The 22,450-nt window shown below is 39.8% G+C and overlaps 1 protein-coding gene across 2 annotated transcripts in view; it reads right to left on the bottom strand.

The window, feature by feature from the left end:
- CENPP (centromere protein P) overlaps positions 1 to 22,450 on the bottom strand; it is a 238,686-nt gene that overhangs the window by 8,368 nt on the left and 207,868 nt on the right. Inside the window, exon 6 of one of the 2 annotated variants that reach the window (XM_061200616.1) lies at positions 9,772 to 9,885. The exons of the other annotated variant lie outside the window; for it this stretch is intronic. Within the exon in view, the coding sequence (XP_061056599.1) occupies positions 9,772 to 9,885 (114 nt within the window). The remainder of the gene's footprint in view (positions 1 to 9,771; positions 9,886 to 22,450) is intronic. 2 annotated transcript variants of the gene reach the window in all.

Genomic DNA, 22,450 nt, shown 5'->3' with positions numbered 1-22,450 from the left:
GTTTCTTTTTCAAAAGACAAGTTACACACCCACACTGCCACACACAATTTATCGATCTCTTAACATTTGCAGGCCCTATGCACTTGACATGCATTAGCTCATTAAATGTTCACAGCAGTCATATGAAACCACTGGTATAATGCCCATTTAAATGAAACTGAGGGGACTTCCCTGGTGGCACAGTGGTTAAGAATCCGCTTGCCAATGCAGGGGACACGGGTTCAAGCCCTGGTCAAGAAGATCCCACATGCCGCGGAGCAACTAAGCCCGTACGAAACAACCACCGAGCTTGCGCTCTAGAGCCCGCGAGCCACAACTACTGAGGTCTGCAAGCCTAGAGCCCGTGCTCCCCAACAAGAGAAGCCACTATGCAATGAGACGCCCGCGCACCGCAACGGAGAGTAGCCCCCACTCACTGCAACTAGAGAAAGCCTGCGCGCAGCAACGAAGACCCAACGCAGCCAAAAAAAATAAGTAAATAAGTAAATAAATAAATTTATTTAAAAAAATAAATAAATAAATGAAACTGAGGCTTGAAAAATTAAGATACTTGCTCAAGATTGCACAACTAGTAAATTGATTCAAACCTAAGGCAAACGGATTCCAAAACCTGAGCTCATAAACAATTCTACCATTTAACATTTCTAAATTCAAATATAGTTGTAATACACAGGTCAAGTGTGATTACAATCAACTTGTAGCATAATTCATGCTGGCAACTGATTTTGATGGTAGCAACAGAAACATTTTTGTTGGGAAACATAATAGCCCCTACAGGTTTGTTCATATATTCCATGTGGTATAAGACTTAAGTCCCCAACAGTAAAGGGCTCCTGATCTAGTGAAGGCAACTTGTTGTGTCTATTTTTTTTGGGGGGGGAGAGGGGGTGGCCCGCACCATGTGGCTTGTAGGATCTCAGTTCCCCAGCTAGGGACTGAACCCCGGCCACGGCAGTAAAAGCCTGGAATCCTAACCACTAGGCCACCAGGGAACACCCCTGTGCTTATTTTTATTAGAAGTCCATAGTTTTCTCTCCAGAGGAGTCAGGTTGCAGAGTCCAGGCCCTTTCTGGAGGTTCCTAGCTTTTTCACATAGGCCTTCTGTCAGGGTGAGGACGGACTGACTCTCATATAGACTTTCTACTACTTCTTCTCCTATCCCTAGTCCCTCTATCAGAGCTTCCACAGAACAAATCAACTTCCTTCAAGGGTTAGGTCTCAGCTTTCTCTGGTCCTCATCAAACAACACACTGTTATCTGCTTCCTGTATGTCACTGCTGCCTTCCTCTGGCCTATTCTTCATCCTTGTGCATTATGTCTTTTAAAACACTCTCTACTGTCATTTCAGAAGGGTTTTAGCAGGGTGCCCAACAAAGGCAGTGTGTTTCAATTGTCCATTTTTGAGGCCTTTCATGTTTATATTTTCAATTTTCCCTCATACTTGATGAATAGTTTGGGTACAGAATTGAAGGTTTAAATAATATTTAAATTACATTTTATATATAGAGCTAATGATACATGTCTAAACTTGTATTCTAGAGTCCTATGTTAAAATGCCTTCAGTTTTTAAAATGGGAAGAAACTATATGAACCATTGTCAACTCATGTCCGTAGAAACAGAGAAACCCCCCACCCCACCTCTGGGACAAAATGAAATAGGGCACAAATAATCTATGTAAATACAATTTTAAATGGTTGAAATTTTGGGGGCTTCCCTGGTGGCTCAGTGGTTAAGACTCCGCCTGCCAATGCAGGGGACACGGGTTTCAGCTCTGGTCTGGGAAGATCCCACATGCCACGGAGCAACTAAGCCCGTGCACCACAACTACTCAGCCTGTGCTCTAGAGCCCGCGAGCCACAACTACTGAGCCGGCGTGCCACAACTACTGAAGCCCACTCGCCTAGAGCCCATGCTCTGCAACAAAAGAAGCCACCACAATGAGAAGCCCGCGCACCACAACGAAGAGTAGCCCCCGTTCGCCACAACTAGAGAAAGCCCACGCGCAGCAACGAAGACCCAACGCAGCCATAAATAAATAAATAAATAAATAAATAAATAAATGGTTGAAATTTTGTATTACATCAAATCCTCATGGTTTAAGGAAAAATAAAATAAAATGAATATTAGGCAAGAGAATTAAAACGTGAGAGGGAAAACAAACCTTGGTAAAATAGTCCAAAGGACAATAATAATTTATTCTATTTGCACAATACTTTTAACTTTGCCAGGTCTTTACACATTTAATCACAGGATAACTTTATGAGTCAGGGATATAAAATTATGCCCATTTTAAAAATAAGAAAAAAAAAAAGGCTCAGAGACTTGCAAGGCTGCTCCAATGACCCCAAGCCCAAAGTAAAGAAGCCAAGCTGAGCTGGCCTCCTGACCCCAATGCCTTTCTCGAAGCAAATTTCAGGTGACCCACAGTCTGGCTCAGTGCTGATCAAAGTGAGGGAGGTCAGAGTGAATTCACCCTAAAACCAATAAGGCTTATGCTTCAGGGACCAACACCCCCCTCCTCATACATGGGTTCCTTTCAAGCCCCTCTACTGAATTTTTATTTTAAAAACAAACTTTTTAAAAACAGTTTTAGACTGACAGAAAAATCGGGAAGATAGTACAGAATTCCTATATCATTAACATCTAATATTGGTGTGGTATATTTGTTACAATTAATGAACCAATCTTGGGACATCACTTTTATAACTAAAGTCTATACTTTATTCAGCTATCTTAGTTTTTGCTTAATGTCCTTTTTCTGTTTCAGGATTCCCACCCAGGATCCCACATGACATTTGTGAGAGAGATAGGAAAATTCACCTAGATCCTTACTCTATACACCTCCTCATATCCTGCCATGGGTGTAAATATTTTGCTTATTATTATTATTATTTTTAATAAGGGGCTCCCATTTTTCCCTTAAAGGCTCAAGAGAAAATGCATAGTTGTTTTTTGGGTCTTAGAATAACACACATCTTGTCATCTGGCCACAAACGATATAAGCATCCCCTTCAGGACTGGGCAGTAGGAAGGGGCCAGCTGATCCTGGGCTTGACTTGAGATTCAAAACAGGTAACAGGAGAGTAGCAAACACGGAAAATGCTTTCATTTATGCATTTCTCTACAGACCATCCATGAATTGGTAAAACGCATCTTGTAACAATTCAAATTTTCAGCATGGAGTATCTCTTAAATTGATTGAGGGCAGAAGGATTTTCTTTGCTGCCTTGTCCTGAAACTGCTTTATTCTCCTAGAGGACCTCTTTATTTACTTATTTTTAATGTTTGTTTATTTATTTATTTATTTATTTATTTTGGCTGCTCCGGGTCTTAGTTGCGGCATGTGAACTCTTAGTTGCAGCATGCACGTGGCATCTAGTTTCCTGACCAGGGATCAAACTCGGGCCCCCTGCATTGGGAGCGTGAAGTCTTACCCATTGGACCACCAGGGAAGTCCCTAGAGGGCCTCTTAAGTAAAAGTATTTCAAGATCATCCTCTCATACATGATGAGGCCTACACACATGATGAACTTGGATTGACTAATTCATTCACTCAAAATGATTTGCAGAGTGTCTACTGTGTGGAGCTATTGTGGACTGTCAGACCTGTTTTTCTTTGCCTGGCAAGCTTTCTTATTACCCCTCCTCTGGTAAAAGACCTGTCCCTGTTCACAGGATTGGCTCAGGTCATCACAGACTGTCAGCTCCTCACAAACAGCATATGATGTGTCCTGGACCAACTGACAGGTAGATGCTGGGAGGACAAAATCTTTTCCTACAGGGGTTGCTCAGCAGACAGCCTCTTCCAGGCTGTATGAGGCCCGTGTGTTGTCCTGACAGAGAACCAGCAGAGAACCGTGCAGAGATGAGGGCCTCACAATGGCAGGGAAAATCCTCTTATCTTGGTGTGATCCCCAAGCGCAGGCAACCTTTCTTTGATTGTCTGAACTACTCCAGCCCTCTACTACTACTGGAGTGACTAACTTTCCTTTTTTTTTAAAAATATTTATTTATTTTTGGCCGTGTTGGGTCTTTGCTGCTGCGCGCGGGCTTTCTCTAGTTGCGGTGAGTGGGGGCTACTCTTTGCTGTGGTGCGTGGGCTTCTCATTGTGGTGTCTTCTCTTGTTGCGGAGCACAGGCTCTAGGTGCGTGGGCTTCAGTAGCTGTGGCACGCCGGCCCAGTAGTTGTGGCTCACGGGCTCCAGAGCACAGGCTCAGTAGTTGTGGTGCGTGGGCTTAGTTGCTCCGCGGCATGTGGGATCTTCCAGGGCCAGGGCTCCAACCTATGTCCCCTGCATTGGCAGGCGGATTCTTAACCACTGCACCACCAGGGAAGTCCCTAAATTTCCTTTTTTGCTAAGCCAATGTGAGTTAAGATTCTGTCCCATCCTCTGTCACTTGCATTGAAAGAGCTCTAATAAAAACCACGGGCACTTTGTTAAATGCTGGGTATGTCCTGGTGAACAAAATAACACTGAGCACCAGGAAAGTACAAATAAAAACCACAATGGAATACCACAACATACACACCTGAATGGCTACAAACAACCGACAAAACCAGTGTTGAAACTGAATTGAGCAACTGGAACCCTCACACCCTGCTGGTGAGAGTATAAATGGGCACAGTTACTTTGAAAAACTGTTTGGCAACACCTCAAAGCTGAACATACATCTACCCCAAGATTCAGCAACTCTACCCAACATAAACATGTACATGTGTCACCAAAAGACATGCACACAGCAGCACTATTTACAATTGCCAGGACCTGGAAGGGCCCAGGAACAGAATACTGGGTGAATGCTTTGTGGCTTATCCACAGGATGGAAGGCTACATGGCAACAAGGTGAATGATCACCAGTTATACTCCACATGGACGGACCTCATATGGACACCGTTTGCAGTGACAGGTGCCAACCCTGTCCTGTAGAGTCCTGTGGCAGGAGGGTGGGCCCTGGCCCTGGCGCTGTGGAAGAAATGACAGAAGGGAGCACAGGGGCTCTGGGGGCTGCTCTTGCTCTGCTTCCTCTTCTGGCCGGTGGTTCTATGATTTTGTAAGAAATTATCCAACTGTATATTTATGATGTGTGCCCTTTTCTGTGTCTATATATTTCAACAAAAAGTTAAAATACAAAACACAGCATCCCTGAGCCCATGAAGCATACGATCTAGTGGAGAAGACAAACATTAAACAAGTAAATACACGAATGCCTCCCCTCTGCCACTGCCATCCAGCGTGGAGAATGCTTTGTTCTTTTCTTCATCTGGAAGCTCTGTAGCCATCAAGAGTACTTTGCTGTCTCTTTTGCGTCTTTTCCAACTCTTGTCATGTCTGTCCTGAAGAGCAGTGACCATAAATGCATGAAATATTGTGTACAGATGTTCCAGGATTTGGGACAAAGAACATAAAATCTATTTTCTTTTACCTGATCTTCCTAAATTAAGACTAGCAATCTGCAAGCCTTTCTTGATGTAGAGGTATCTGAAATACTGTTTTGGGAAGCAGTCAATATGCCTTTTCTTGGGTCACGATTAATAGCCAAGGGCACATCTTTTTGTTTTTTTTGGTTGCTGCGCAGCATGTGGGACCTTAGTTCCCTGACCAGGGATTGAGCCCGCGCCCCCTGCAGTGGAAGCTCGGAGTCTTAACCACTGGACCACCAGGGAAGTCCCCAAGGGCACATCTTTTGATAAGTATTTTCTGGATTTTTTTTTTTTCTTGAAGGTCTTATCTTATGCACAATAAATTTTTATTACTTTTATGTGTGCTCTGGATAATGTTTTCAGTACATTCCCACCCTCTGGGTATTTCAATGTGTGGAAATGCTTAAAGTTGTCTGAAAATATGGAGATCTTACTGTTGACTCCCTCTTGGCTCATTTACATAGAAGTGCAATTGTTTAACACTTCTCTATTCTGAAAATATGGTCACATGATTTTGTTCAACTGGAATTAGTTGAATCACATTTGAAATAAAAAAGGGCCAAAAGCTGCAGCTTAGAAATTTTTGTTCCATGAAAATTTTACTTGTAAAGACATTTGTTTGAACGTTTGTAAGCTTTCTACTTATCTTTCCTAATCTCCTTCTATTAAAGTTCAGCTAACTTGTACATTTAAATAATATTTGAAGAAACATACTAATTTCCAGGGGCTGAGGCTGACCAAAGAAATGGAAAAGGCCTGCACAAACTTTAGCTTTATTTGGGAATAGAGAGACATCGTGTTGAAGGGCTGGAGGGGAACTCGGGCCCCAGGACCCCAGAGGCTTGCACAACTGTCCAATGTGGATTATGCGCCCAGCAATAAGAGAAAATGGAAACAGAGGATGAGGGCCAACAAAGTCAAGCTTTTTTTTTTTTTTAAAGATAAAATAGCCAAAGGACAGATTCTAATTTCCTAAAGGTCATACTTTAGCCTCAGACAAACACATATTCCATGCTGTTTTAAATATCAAAAGCTGTAAGCAGAGCATTTACACATTTGTAACAGAAGGAGGGTTCTTTATTTACAAGTGCCATAAGCACTGAATACTAACCAGATGTAGTTTACTGCCTCTTATAAAGAAGAAAACATACAGAGAAGAAACCAAAGTTTGAGCTTGAAAAAAATCTTAAAACAAGTGGTTAACAATTTGTTATACTAACAGAACTAGAGGAGTTGAAAGCCCTTTGCTGAAGCATGCCTCCACTGACACACTATTAGTGAACTTGCTTAAGCAGGGCCCTCTTGTTTCTTCCAAGAGCACTTGCAAATATATGGGCTTTTCTGCCCACACCTTTGTATGTGAAAGTGATGATGTTCTGGTAGGATGCTCCTAAATGACTGGCCTGAAGACCCTGACTTATGCAAATATGGTTATGAAGGTCTGAAATCATTTAATTAATTACAAGAGAAAGGTGATTACCTCAAACATGCTTTTCTGAAGTAACCAATCTTCAAGTTCTTGAGGCAAAAAATATAATCAGCCTTTTCTTTTGGGGGGTGGGGTGGGCAGTGATGGTGATACTGTGCAGTTCGTGTTTATCAGAAAAAGACACTATTTTAAACATGTTAAAAACACGTAATCAAAGATTGGATAAAGACTAATAGAGTCAGGAAATGCGAACATATGGTTATTTTCAATTTAAATTACAACTAGACTTTGTAAGATAAGGTAGTTTAGAAACGCATTCAACAACAATTTGAACTATCATAAATAGCTTGAAGTAAAATAGTTCAGTGTGAAAAATAGATCTGCAGGATGCTTAGTTTGAAATCTACCTTAAAACCATACAGAACCACTTCAGATCCACTAGAGTATCTATTATAAAAAAGACAGACAGTAGCAAGTGTTGGTGAGAATGGAGAAAGTGGAAACCTCAGACATTGTTGGTGAGACGTAAAATGGCACAGCCACTTTGTAAAACAGTTTGACAGTTCCCTTTTTCCTCTTTTTTAAATGTCCTTTATAAATTCTGAGATGATATATTCACGTACAAAGTAAAGTTATAATTGTTCCTTTAAACCTAGTCCCTCTTTTCACACAGAATCCTGTCATTCAAATCTTTCTGCACTGGACAAACAACTGAGGATATCTGACAAGGTAACATTCTTCTCTTTAAATATAGCATCTATTTCATTCTCTCTGTCTGGAACTCTTATTAGATTACGCTGAACCACCTAATTCCACGCTTCTTAACTGAACTCATTTATTTTCCATCTAATTACCTTTCTGTTCTTTGGGTGATTTCTTCAAATAAATCTTCTAATGTTCTCTTTAGTAATATTTAACGTGTTGTTTGACTTATCCACTGGTTTCTAAATTTTTAAAATTCTAATCACATTTAAAAAATTTAGAGTCAATTTGTTTCTTTTTCCAGTAGGCTTTTGTAAAAAAACCGTCCTATATTTTAAATTAGATCTATTTGTTTAGTTATTACTTTGATATCTTAAACCTTGTACTTTGTAGTTTTTGTCCAGATTGTTCTATAATTCTCACTTAACAGAAGTTTGTTTTATACAATTAATGTATAATTTTTTAAAAAATATTTTATTTATTTATTTATTTATTTTTGGGCTGCGTTGTGTCTTAGTTGCGGCACGCAGGATCTTTTGTTGCGGCGCCCAGGCTCTTCAATGCGGCGCATGGGCTTCTCTCTAGTCATGGCACACAGGCTCTGTAGTTGCGGCGCATGGGCTCTTTAATTGTGGTGCACGGGCTCCAGAGCGCATGGGCTCAGCAGTTGTGGTGCACGGGCTTAGTTGCCCCGTGGCATGTGGGATCTTAGTTCCCCGACCAGGTATCGAACCCGCATCACCTGCATTGGAAGGTGGATTCTTAACCACTGGACCACCAGGGAAGTCCCAATTAATGTATAGTTTTTTAATGTGCACTTGCTTCATCTGGGGTCATTTTTGTCTGTGAGTTATGTATGTGTGAGAATTTCCCTCCAGGGAAGTTTCAGGGTGGCTTTTCTCAGAGCCTGGAGGAGTCCCTGTATCTACAATTTATATTCCTTTCCAGACTTGGGCTTCTACCTAGCCCACACGTAGGCAAGGTAAACTGAGACCCTGTATATATCTATGTCAGGGATCTGAAGAGGTGAGTTTCTCCACCTGCCAAGTTCCCTGCAGCTTCTTTGGGGTGGCTGGCAGTTTTTCCTCTTCCTCTTTCAACTGACGGAAGTCTTTGAGGCCCCAAGCTCTGGGAGGAGGATCCACCCTAGCATCTGATGCAGCCCAGGCTGTCCTCCGTCTCTGACCCAGGGCCCAGATCTGCTCTGAGATGCTGTGGGCTGGCCAACACCAGCTCCTGCTCTCGCTTTGATTTTTCTCCTTATTTCTGGTTCTCAGGACATTTTTACTTCTTTCTTTTGAGCTTGACTATGTACTTAAAACATGTTGTACTTAATCCAGAATTTCTGTAAGATTAAAATGGCAGGGGAGGGTACATATGGTCATCTCGGCCTGCCATATTTCTTTTTTTTTTTTTTTGGCTGTGCCACGAGGCATGAGGGATCTTAGTTCCCCGACCAGGGATCAAACCTGTGCCCCCTGCAGTGGGAGTGTGGAGTCTTAACCACTGGACCACCAGGGAAGTCCCTGCCGTATTTCTTTAAGTCTCCTCTTGCTTTCTTTTTGGTGAGAAATATCACATTTTCATTTCCCTTTAATTATACAAGTAATTAACAAATGCATTCTCACTATAAAAATTAAATGGTTAAAGCTAAGTTAAACTCTTCTTTGATATAAGCCCAATTCTAGTCTCCACCTCTCTCTCCCCAGATGAGTATCTTGCAGATCTCTTCTCATATTACAGATCTCTATGGACCCACAGCAAATAGGAAAGTTACACCTCAATTAAAAATACCTCAATAGAGAAAATTTAATAAATACAATCATACTACACCATATTGTTTTCGCATTTCTTTTCTTCACTCAACAATGTGTATTGAAGAGCTTTTCCTGTGAAGATAGAGTTGCTGTGTTCTTTTTAATGACTGTGTAGTATTCCACTGTGAATAATTTTCAAGGGCGTGTCAGCCTATGAGGGAAAAGTTCCTCAAAGGAAGGGGGTGCTTTCAGAAGAAGGAAGGGAAGGTGTTGGGCACCAGACAACTGATGTCCACCCTCTACTACCATGTTCTACCAGGCACTCATTGCTACATACTCTAAGTATGGTGTTGAGACCATTCCATAGAACATGATGGACACCCCCCACCAAACTTGGGTCGGATGTCGACATTGATGGTTCCACACATTGCAAGAGGGTGTGAAGAGATTTATTACTCACATAATGAGGATTCTGGGAGGGAAGGGCAGCTAGTGTCCAGCTGTGGATGACAGTCATGAAATGAGCCAAGTTGATACTGGGGGCGGGGGGCAGTGGAGTGGTGAGGAAGAGTCCCTGAGAAAATATGAGGAAGCAGGATTAATTACAATGGTTTGATTCAGTCTTTGATTCCTATCTGACATGGAGCATAATGCTTGCATAGGGTTTGTGATGGTTCAAGAAACTGAACTAAGATGGATGGACTTGGAGGGCATTACACTAAGTGAAAGAAGTCAGACAGAGAAAGACAAATACTATATGATATTACTTATATGTGGAATCTAAAAAATACAACAAACTAGTGAATATAACAAAAAAGAAGCAGACTCACAGATACAGAGAACAAATGAGCAGTTACCAGTGGGGGCATGGGGAGAAGGGTAATATAGGGGTGGTGGAGTGGGCGGTACAAATTTTGGGTGTAAGATAGGCTCAAGGATGTATTGTATAATACAGGGAATATAGCCAATATTTTGTAATAACTGTAAATGGAAAGTAACCTTTAAAAATTGTATTAAATAAATAAATAAACTGAACTAAGGAGAGTCATCGAATTGTAGACAGAAAACATGGTCACTGCTAAGTGCTTGATCATTGCTAATTCTCCCTTCCAAAGACATAAATAAGCCATTTTCAACATGAAAGCAGTTAAAATTTACTTTCACTGCTCTGAATTACAGATATCAAATGGCATACCAACATAAATAGATGATGGCATGGCTCCTCCTGCAATCGTGCTGGTGATTTCATAGTGAAAATACTGTTTGTTTCACTAAAGCCTGCTTGAAATTCGTCAGTTTAAAAGCAAAACAGCTCTTAACCAGAGAGGAATTTGCTTTTTGTGTGTTATAACAAATGGTTTTTAACCACCTCTAAAAAAGAAAAAAAAAACTCTCAGTAATTTAAGTATATATTCAGAAAAAATTAAATAAAGCAACCACAGTCCTTGAACATTGTATATAATAATTAAAGGACAATTCTCATGAGAAAGAGCTAAAAATTATATAAAATCTCAATAATCGGGACTTCCCTGGTAGCCTACCAATGCAGGGGACACGGGTTCGATCCCTGGTCCGGGAAGATCCCACATGCTGCAGAGCAACTAAGCCCGTGCAACACAACTACTGAGCCTGCGCTCTAGAGCCCGTGTGCCACAACTACTGAGCCCACGTGCTGCAACTACTGAAGCCTGCACACCTAGAGCCCATGCTCAGCAACAAGAGAAGCCACCACAATGAGAAGCCCACGCACCTCAAGGAAGAGTAGCCCCTGCTCGCCACAACTAGAGAAAGCCTGCACGCAGCAACAAAGACCCAACGCAGCCAAAAATAAATTTTTGAAAAAATCTCAATAATCACTTATAAGTATTGTTGTAAATGAAACAAAGTAAAAAGAAATAATCAGTAAATATTTACTGACAGATTAATAGGCACAAAGCTTGCCTTAGGCTACACAATAGAGCACTCCAACAGTATAAAGATGTTCTCTTCAGGAAGTAAAGATAAATACATGCTGATTGAAGAAAGTTATATTAAATTTTAATAACTTTTCTCTTTCTTACAAAAGCTTTACCTGGGATAGTCTATGTGAAAATACTTTTGTTAAATATGTTTAACTCTGTACTATATTGTATCACCAACACCCAGCCAAGCTTTTATGACCTGCACTTGCCCTAGAGATCATAGTTGATAGGACCAGGGGTGAACACATGACCCAAGCTGGCTAAATCAGGTTTTCTGGAAAAATCTGAAATTGAGGGCCATACCACCAATCTGGGAAGTTGCTTGAACTGAAGGTAAATAGGCTTGGGTTCTTTGAGATGGGCCATTGGCCACATGCCTGTCAACACAGTGGGAGCTGTCCTGCAGAAGGCAAGACCTACTGAGAGGAGAATGAAGTGAACATACAGAAAATGGAAGAGATGATTTAACTCAGAAAAAGAAAGCAAGATGAGAGTCCGTGAGGACTGCCTGGACCATGAGGATGACCTCATTCCTGGTCCCAGGCCCTTGGGAACCCCTAATGCCCTTCAATAAGAGGGTATTCTCAGTGTCCTTTCAATACACCCATGTTGTACTTAGGCTTATTTGAAGTTTCTATTACTTGCAATTAAAATGTATTTACAAACAAAATGGTCATTTCAATTCCATTAGTGACAATAAAGAGTATGGGATGGATGAGGGAGATATTTTTGCAGAAAGACTATCTAGGTCATCATGAGTGAACATAGATATTAAAAGAGAGGCAGAATCAAGCTCTGAATTATTTGTTCTTTGCCTTTGGTCAATCTTCTCAGTCCTGAAACAGCTCTTTTTAAACAATTTTTCCAGCTTTACACTTATTTTCCTATGGAGACGATTCAGTGACCTCTTCATTCTGCCATAGTTGGAAGTTCCACCACAATTGACTTTTTAAATTTTATTAAAAATTTTTTTATCTCTTTGCCTCTTTTTGAGTAGCTTTTTAAAATTTTTCTTTTTCCCATATATTAGTTGGGATGTCACATGCTCTATTTCTGTATGTCAAATGGTTACCTTAGATATTTTATCATGCATACTCATCAAAGTCCAAATTAATCCATGTCTCAATCCTCCTCACGAACAAAGGACTTTACAGCGTTTTAATTTCAGTCACACTTGTACTTTTGAATTCTAGCTTAAAAAAAAAAGACTTCACTTGACATTATTATGACTTTATTATATGGTCACTGTTTGCTGTATTTACCATATTCTTTGCTCCTATTGCTTCTTAACATCTCAAACTTTCTTAGATCATTTTCCCTCTGCCTGAAGAATATCCTTTAATTCTAACATGAACATCTGTTAGAGGTAAATTCTCTCAGTTTCTACTTGTATGACTTTCACTTTTATTTTTTCCAAGTTTTATCGAGATATAATTGACATATAAGACTTTATTAGCTTAAGGTGTACCATGATTTGATATATGTATATATTGCAAACTGATCACTGCTGTGCCATTTTAATGCATGTTTCTGTATATACATGTGCACACATTTCTTTCGAATATATACCTAGGAGTATGTGTATCTTCAACTTTTATAGATAATATCAAAGTGTTGGTACCAATTTACCATCAAACAGCAGTATATGAGAATAGCTATTGTTCCATATTCTAACAATTGGTACTATCAGTCTTTTTACTATTAATCATTTTGGTGGGTGTGCAATGGTATCTGATGGTGATTTAAAATAGATTTTCCCTCATTTGCCTAGTGGAGTTGAACATTTACATGCATTTATTGGCCATTTGAATTTTGGGATCAGTCTGTTCAAATTGCTTGCCCATTTTTCCCTATCAGTTTTTGGAGTTCTTTACAAATACTGCCTGCGATATACCAAATTCTCAATAAAACACACTTGCCATATAAACTACTTATGATTGCTTTTGCCATTTAATGTACCAAGATATACCCCATATCAGTAAACACAAATCTACTTTGTTATTTTTAAGGCAATAAGGCAAGCCACTGTATAGATATACAATATATTGTAACTTAACCAATTGTCTATTGATAATCTTTTAGGTTCTTTGTAATTTTTCACTATTTTATATACTACAATGAATATCCTTCTAAGATATTTTTGTACATTTGTAGAAGCAGAATGACTTAATGTTGAGTAAAGGCTGATAAAATGACCTATATAAAAAAAAATCTATCAATTTATATTTCTACCAACAATGTGTAAAAGTGCTTATTTTGGAAAGAGTTTGAAAATTCTCTTCTCTTAGTTCCTGTAATTCTTGTAAACCTTGCCCAAAGGCCTGAATAAAGCCTTTATTATATATAAATGGATATATAAATAAATATATATACATATATATATAATATATGTATTCTTTTTCATATTCTTTTCCATTATGGTTTATTACAGGATGTTGAATATAGTTCCCTGTGCTATACAGTAGGATCTTGTTGTTTATCTATTTTATATATACTAGTTAGTATCTACTAATCCCAAACTTCCAACTTATCCCTCCCCTTTCCCTCTTGGTAACCATAATTTTGTTTTCTATGTCTGTGAGTCTGTTTCTGTTTTGTAAATAAGTTCATCTGAATCATATTACTCAGCCATAAAAAAAAAACACGAAATTGAGTTATTTGTAGTGAGGTGGATGGACCTAGAGTCTGTCATACAGAGTGAAGTAAGTCAGAAAGAAAAACAAATACCGTATGCTAACACATATACAGGGACTCTAAAAAAAAAAAAGGTTCTGAAGAACCTAGGGGCAGGAGAGGAATAAAGACGCAGATGTAGAGAATGGACTTGAGGACACGGGGAGGGGGAAGGGTAAGCTGGGACAAAGTGAGAGAGTGGCATGGACATATATACACTACCAAATGTAAAATAGATAGCTAGTGGGAAGCAGCCACATAGCACAGGGAGATCAGCTCGGTGCTTTGTGACCACCTAGAGGGGTAGGATAGGGAGGATGGGAGGGAGACGCAAGAAAGAGGAGATACGGAGATATATGTATATGTATAGTTGATTCACTTTGTTATAAAGCAGAAACTAACACACTATTGTAAAGCAATTATACTCCAATAAAGATGTTAAAAAAAAAGAATCATTTTTTAGATTCCACATTTAAGTGATATCGTATGGTATTTGTCTCTTTCTGAATTACTTCACTTACTATGATAATCTCTAGGTCCATCCATGTTGCTGTAAATGGCATTATTTCATTCTTTTTTTATGGCTGAGTAGTATTCTATTGTGTGTGTATGTGTGTGTGTATGTATGTGTGTATATATATATACACTCCATCTTCTTTATCCATTCATCTGTCGATGGACATTTAGGTTGCTTCCATGTCTTGGCTACTGTTAATAGTGCTGCTATGAATACTGGGGTGCTTTATGTATCTTTTCGAATTAGAGTTTGCTCCGCTTATGTGCCCAGGAGTGGGATTGCCGGATCATATGGTAACTCTATTTTTAGTTTTGTAAGAACCTCCATACTGTTTTCCATAGTGGCTGCACCAATTTACATTCCCACCAACAGTGTAGGGGAGGGTTCCCTTTTCTCTACATCCTCTCCAACACTTGTTATTTGTAGACTTTTTAGTGATGGCCATTCTGACTGGTGTGAGGTGATACCTCATTGTAACTTTGATTTGCATTTCTCTAATGATTAGCAATGTTGAGCATCTTTTCATGTGCCTCTTGGCCATCTGTATGTCTTCTTTGAAGAAATGTCTATTTAGGTCTTCTGCCCATTTTTTGACTGGGTTGGTTGTTTTTTTGTTATTGAGTTGTATGAGCTGATTGTAGATTTTGAAAATTAAGCCCTTGTGCATTACATCATTTGCAAATATTTTCTCCTAGTCCGTACATCATCTTTTCGTTTTGTTTATGGTTTCCTTTGCCGTGCAAAAGCTTATAAGTTTGATTAAGTCCCATTTGTTTATTTTTGCTTTTATTTCTATTGCCTTGGGAGACTGACCTAAGAAAACATTGCTATGATTTATGTCAGAGAATGCATCACCCAGATACCAAAACCAAAGATGCTACCAAAAAGAAAATTACAGGCCAATATCTCTAATGAATATAGATGCAAAAATTCCCAACGAAATATTAGCAAACTGAATCCAGCAGCACATAGAAAAGATCATACACTACAATCAAGTTGGATTCATCCCAGGGTCACAAGGATGGTCCAACATATGCAAATCAATCAATGCAACACACCATATCAACAAAAGAAAAGAAAAAAAACCACACAATCATCTCAATTGATGCAGAAAAAACATCTGATAAAATTCAACATCCATTCATGATAAAAAATCTTACCAAAGTGGATACAGAGGGAACATATCTCAACATAATAAAAGCTATTTATGACAAACCCACAGCCAACAAAATAGTGAACAGTGAAAAGCTGAAAGCCTTCCCACTAAAATCTGGAACAAGACAAGGATGCCCAATCTCACCACTTCTATTCAACATAGTATTGGAAGTCCTAGCCACAGCAATCAGACAAGAAAAAGAAATAAAACAATCCCTTTTAAAATCGCATCAAAAAAAAAAAACCACTTAGGAATAAACCTGACCAAGGAGGTGAAAGACTTATATGCTGAGAACTATAAAACATTATAAAGGAAATTGAAGATGATTCAAAGAAATGGAAAGATATCCCATGCTCTTGAATTGGAAGACTTAATATTGTTAAAATGGCCATTCTACCCAAAGTAATCTATAGATTTAATGCGATCCCTGTCAAACTACCCATGACATTTTTCACAGAGCTAGAACAAGTAATCCTCAAATTTATATGGAACCATAAAAGACCCAGAATTGCCAAAGCAATCCTGAGGAAAAAGAACAAAGTTGGAGGCATAACCCTCCTAGACTTCAGACAACACTACGAAGCTACAATAACCAAAACAGTGGTATTGGCACAAAAACAGACACATGGATCAATGGAACAGAATAGAGAGCCCAGAAATAAACCCACACACCTACAGTCAATTAGTCTTCAACAAAGGAGGCAAGAATATAAAATGGGAAAAAGACAGTCTCTTCAACAAGTGGTGCTGGGAAAGTTGGACAGCTGCATGTAAATCAATGAAGTTATAACACACCCTCACACCATGCACAAAAATAAACTCAAAATGGCTTAAAGACTTAAACGTAAGACATGACACCAGGAATTCCCTGGTGGTCCAGTGTTTAGGACTCTGCACTTCCATTGCAGGTGGTGCGGATTTGATCCCTGGTCAGGGAACTAAGATCCCACATGCCATGCAGCACAGCCAAAAAAAAAAAAAAAAAAAAAGAGACCATAAAACTCCTAGAAGTGAACATTGGCAAAACATCCTCTAATTAGGTCTTGAAATCCCCTCTACCCTCATAGAGAAATCTTCTCCCTCTCTTGAATTATTGTAATCGTTTCTTAAATGGAGCCCTGCCCCTAGACTTGATCCTTCCACTCACTTCATAAGCCAAACTACAGAGTTATCCATCTATTGATAAAATGCCAAACTGGTTATGCTCCTCTCCTGTGGCCTTTGGATAAAGCTCCAAACCTCCAACATCCCTTTTAGAGCCTGTGGAGATCTGGCTGCTTCTCTCCTGCCCTCAGTCCTCCACACCTCACAATCACTTTCGCTTCCCAAAAGATGCCAGTTTCATCGGGCCTTTCTCCTACGCTATCCTCTCTGGCTAGAACATTCTCTCTTACCTTATCCCTCTGTATCCAAACTCTTATTTAACTTTTAAGTTTCAGTTTAAATATGTCTATAGTCATATTTAATCTTAGGTTTGAGATGACTCCTAGACACTGAAACAGATATGTCAAGAAAGCAGTTAGAAATTTCCAGCATACAGATGGTAATACAGATGATCAAACTTACCTGGAGAGAAATTATAGCTAGAGAAGAGGTTTCAGGCCTGAGATCAAGTCGATGAAGAGGAGGAATCAGCAAAGGAGATTATTAAGTGAGGCAAGGGAGTTGGGCTGTAAAAACCAAGAGATATGAGTGTTGGAAAGAGGGGGAGAATCATCTGTGCTGAATGTTGCTAAAAACTGCCCTGACAGCTCCAGATGGGTATCTCCTGCATATTTCCAATAACACCCCACAACCCAGCCAAAGAAGTGATCATACTGTTTAATACCGAGGCAGCGATTTGTCTGATCCCTTAGTAGTAAGAACTGACTTTAATTGACTGTAAGTAAGAACTTTGTCAACCTTATTTATCGTTACAGATTTCAGCAGTGAGTTCAAGATGCACTCAGTAAAAAAAACTTGTTGAATGACTTAATCACCGGCACACATACGTGTAAGTCCTCAAGGAATTTACATACATTTGGGGAAAACATATGGAAACCATTATTTATAATACAAAGCAGGGTGTAATCAGTGCTGGCAAAGTAGTACAGCCAGCGTGCAATGGCTGAACTGTGGAACGGGAGAAAGCTTCCTGGAAAAGATGATACTGAAGTTAGGGACTGAAGAAAAGAGCAGGCTATCAGAAAGTGGAGGCTTGAGGTTTTTTGTTTTTTGTTTTTTAACATCTTTATTGGAGTATAATTGCTTTACAATGGTGTGTTAGTTTCTGCTTTATAACAAAGTGAATCAGTTATACATATACCTATGTCCCCATATCCCTGAGGCTTGAGTTTTTAAAACAATAAAAAGTTGTTGTTAATTACTCCACTGTGGCAAGGCAGAGGTTATTTACATATGTGCCTGTGAGTGGCAACACTCAAACTCTTCACTCTGGCAGAAATGCAGGGTAAAGATGAGCATTGTATTTAAAAATACTATTATTTATGCATTAGTTATCTCAACAGGGTATGACCATGGATAATTTTAGTCTTCTTTACATTTTCTAGCAATTTCTAAATTTACTATTCTGCTATAATTTGCAGGGAGGGGTTTAGTTTTATTCTTTTTAAGACCAGAGTTTCATCTGGGCAAATTGAGAAAAGAACTTAATTCAAAAACGATATCTTTGTACATACACAAAAAAGTCAGTAATTTCCAGAATACTATTCATAAAAATTCCACAAATCTTAGAAGAGTTTGAAAACTGCATTCACAAATCTGGCAGAATTAAAATTAAATTTCTGTTTAAAAATGGAAATACAACATAATAAATGAAGTTAACATTAATTTTTTCCTACTCTTGGATGCTGAAAGATTCTAATGGAAATGAAAAAGATGAGATCACCCACCAGTAATAGGGAAAAAATGAGGCCATGGACAAACACACTATGTTTTGATTTATTAAACCGCAAGCAAGCTTCACTTCATCCCCCATGAGTGATGGCTTAACCGGTTGCCAAAGTCTTCTTTTCCACTAAATACCTTTGTAAATATTGTGGTTACTCTGATTTATAGCCATCTCCTTCAGACAGTGTATCAGTAGAAAAGAATCCCTTTCCCAACAAATGTTAAAACTACCATATGTGTAATCGTCTCACAAACCTCACGCTAAGCATGGGTTTCAGGGTTTGCAGGAGGAAAATTATAGGAAAAGACCAGTTCTGGAGGCTGTGTCTGCGGTGACTCATCCCAAAGTGGGAACGCCATATCCAGAACGCCAGAGAGAAACACCTGAGTTGTCAACAGGGGACTTTTTTAAAGATAAGAACCTAGTCCCAGAGAAGGATGTGACTCACCCAGTCCTCCCTGGGAGGCAAGAGGCCAAGATGAATTCTGGCCCTGATGCCTCTGAAGTGACGTTTACCACGTCTGCTCTCCAAACACTCAGGCAATCTGGTTTTCATCTCGAAGGCGTCTGACTCCTATGGCTTTATGGGTGTGTGGAGCCATGATGGTGATGAGAGTCGGTTTCTGCTGATGTGGGCTGCAGAACATAGTTCTACCCATCCTTCCATTTCTGCTGGGGGAAGGAGCGCTGCAGGAGTGAGCTGTAAAGTGACTCTAGCTTGACTGTTGTGGAAAGAAAGAAATCAGACTAACTTGAAGTCACTCTTAGTTCTCCCATTTCTCAGCAAGTCAGGCAAATCATTTAACTCTGTGAAGCTTTAGTTTCCTCATTTAGCCTCTGTAATACTTCAGCTTTCTTCCTCTGTAAACTGGAGGATAACAAGGTACATCATTGGGTTGAAGGATTTATTGAGCACTGTGTCCAGCAGAGAACTAGGCATCTGGCACACAGTGGAACTAGTTAATGCTGCTGGTTCCTTTGTTTCTCTTCCATCCCCATCATGTATAGGAACAGGCGAGGACCTGATTCTGCCAATGCACATACTAAAAATGTCTATTCCTAGGTTATTTTGCAACTCTACAAAACTATCTAAGTGTTATAATAACATGCATTATATTTTTAGCTTTGAATGCACACTCTTATGGCAAAAAATGACTTACTGTACTTTTTAAGAATGGAAATTAAACCATAAATACCAAATGTGATTTTCTTTGCACAAAATTTCTCCCCTACAAAATTTAACCTAAACTCTCTTGAACTCTTGTCAGAATATTACAAGTGTTAAAACAGGTTAGTTTGGATAAGCAAAACAATATCCTGGCTATAGGGACATGATATAAACTCACATCTCCTTTCAAGCCTAAACTTAAATAAACATCTATAAAAAGTAGAGAAAAAACCAAAATTTAAAACCCCTCTGAGCAGTAAAACCAGTAATTAGGTAAATCTTGCATTTCTGTATTTCCATGAGTTATCTACAATAAGGAATACAGGAGGAATAACAAGTTTTGGAGGGTAGATAGTACATCTTGTTCTTCTGGATGTGCTGATGCAATGTGTGGGAGAGATCTAAGCCAAGTTGAACAAATGGAAGTTGGCAATTTGAATATAAATCTCAGGAAACAGTTTAGAGCTTAGAATAGATCTGTAGCTCAATGGCATATGTTAAAGCAATGTGATTACTGCTCGTTTATGGTTGCTTAACGGATGAACAAGATCTTGAGGGAGAGCAAGGACAGATAGAGAAGAGGGCTATGGAGGATGGGGAACATCAATGTTTACAATGTGTAAGTGGGTGGGGTGAGGGCAGTAAAAGATGATGAGAAAGAAAGTAAGAAAGATAGAAGTAAGAACAGACTGACTTCCAAGAATAGGGCAATCAATAAGAAAATGACAAAAAAAAAAGAAGGCTGATTAGATAGCTTCCGGGGGCCACTGGACATTTGAGAGGACACTTTCACAACAACCATAAATGCCACAGCAGAATCGCAGTAGTAGCAGAATTTGTTAAGGAACAAATGGGAAGTTGAATACATGGAGGCATTTCCTGTAGATATTCTTTTAAGAAATTAAGGAGAAAATGGGAAGATAAAATAGATGGCAGTTTGAGGACAGCCAGACAGGACATAGTAAGATTCTTTCTGGCTTACAGAAGCTGAATATATTAGTAGGTGAAGAAGAACAAATTATGATTATGCAAAATGCCATGATACTGATTCAAGGACACCAAGATTCCATTGAGACACAGTCACTGCCATCACTGAACACCTGGGCATGAATGTCACACTCTCGAGACAGTTGAATCATTTAGCTTTAGGTCATGAATACAAAAGAACGGATACCTGGGAGGTGTGAATTCATACACAAGACTAGACTGGCAAATATTAAAGGTCTCCTCCCGATCCACAGATAAGTTTATGAAGATGGTCTCTTCAGTCATGTATGAGAACCTACTTGCTTCTCACATATTTATTTGCTGTACGTTTTGTACCCAAATCAGATTATTTCAGAATAGTTTCCTTGATTTGTATTACACTACAGTAGTACTTTGCTTATCTCAAGAGCAAAGTACATTTAGAAGCATACGATATCACAGAGGACATCATTTTTGGGAATTGTGGTGTATCATGAAACCACTACACCCAAGTCCTTACCATATGATTTCTCCACTCAGAATATTTCCTTCTCTGAAAACTATGGTTTCCACTCATGATATTTCTTGGTTTGTAATCCTAGTCCCACACTTAGACCTGGGTGACAGGGTATCTCTGGAGTCTCTGAAATGGGCTCCACACTGGTCCTCCTCTGGCTCTCCCCTTCCCACTAAGCAAGGGGCCCACATGCTTTCTCACAGCTAGCACCTCCCCCTCAAGGTCATGCTCGGGGCATGCACCTAACACCCCAGAGTTTCCTGCCCTAGTGGCTTAGTTTCCAGGGCCCATGCAGGCCTCTTCCCTGGCTCTATCACCCTAAGGACACACCAGCTGCTAGTGTGAGCAACCCTAGGCTCAAAGGGTCTGCTTGTATGCAGTTGAGGAGGAACTTGAAAGCATGGGCTGGGTGTCCACACAAGCAGGTCAAAACTTGGGGCAGAACATGGCATGGGGTAGGAGGGAAATGGCCACCATCCTGCTCCTTCCTCAGCCACCATCCTGCTCCTTCCTGAGCCACCATATTCTTGTGGAGGCAAATTCTGAGAAGTTCAGCTTTCCAGGTAGTTATAAAGGATGCTGGACAGGGTAAGAGAATGGAGCCCCAACATAATTTATTTAACTATTTCCTAGCTTGATTTATAATTTTACACATTTGTAATATCATATATGAACCTTCATCTGTACTCTTGCCTCAATCCCTTCATCCTTTCCAGCCTCCCCAAATGATTGTTCCTGCAGCACAATAGGAAATCAAACGAAGATGAAATGAAGAAATGATAGGCCCTAGGAACACTTGTTATATCAAATGTAACCTCTTATACTTTACTCAAATCTTAATACAAGGAACGGAACTAATTCATTAGATTTTTCCTCTTATCAAGACTCAGCAGGGCTTCCCTGGTGGCGCAGTGGTTGAGAATCTGCCTGCCAATGCAGGGGACACGGGTTCAAGCCCTGGTCTGGGAAGATCCCACATGCTGCGGAGCAACTGGGCCCGTGAGCCACAACTACTGAGCCTGCGCATCTGGAGCCTGTGCTCCGCAACAAGAGAGGCCGCGATAGTGAGAGGCCCGCACACCGCAATGAAGAGTGGCCCCCGCTTGCCACAACTAGAGAAAGCCCTAGCACAGAAATGAAGACCCAACACAGCTAAAAATAAATAAATAAATAAATTTATATTAAAAAAAAAAATACTCAGCAGGGACTTCCCTGGTGGTCCAGTGGTAAAGAATCCACCTTACAATGCAGGGGACGCAGGTTCGATCCCTGGTCAGGGAACTAAGATCCC

This window comes from Eubalaena glacialis, chromosome 9 (genome assembly GCF_028564815.1).
Source record: "Eubalaena glacialis isolate mEubGla1 chromosome 9, mEubGla1.1.hap2.+ XY, whole genome shotgun sequence".
Lineage (NCBI taxonomy): Eukaryota > Metazoa > Chordata > Mammalia > Artiodactyla > Balaenidae > Eubalaena > Eubalaena glacialis.
Note: the sequence above shows the minus strand (reverse complement) of the source record. Positions and strands in the feature narration are given on the sequence as shown.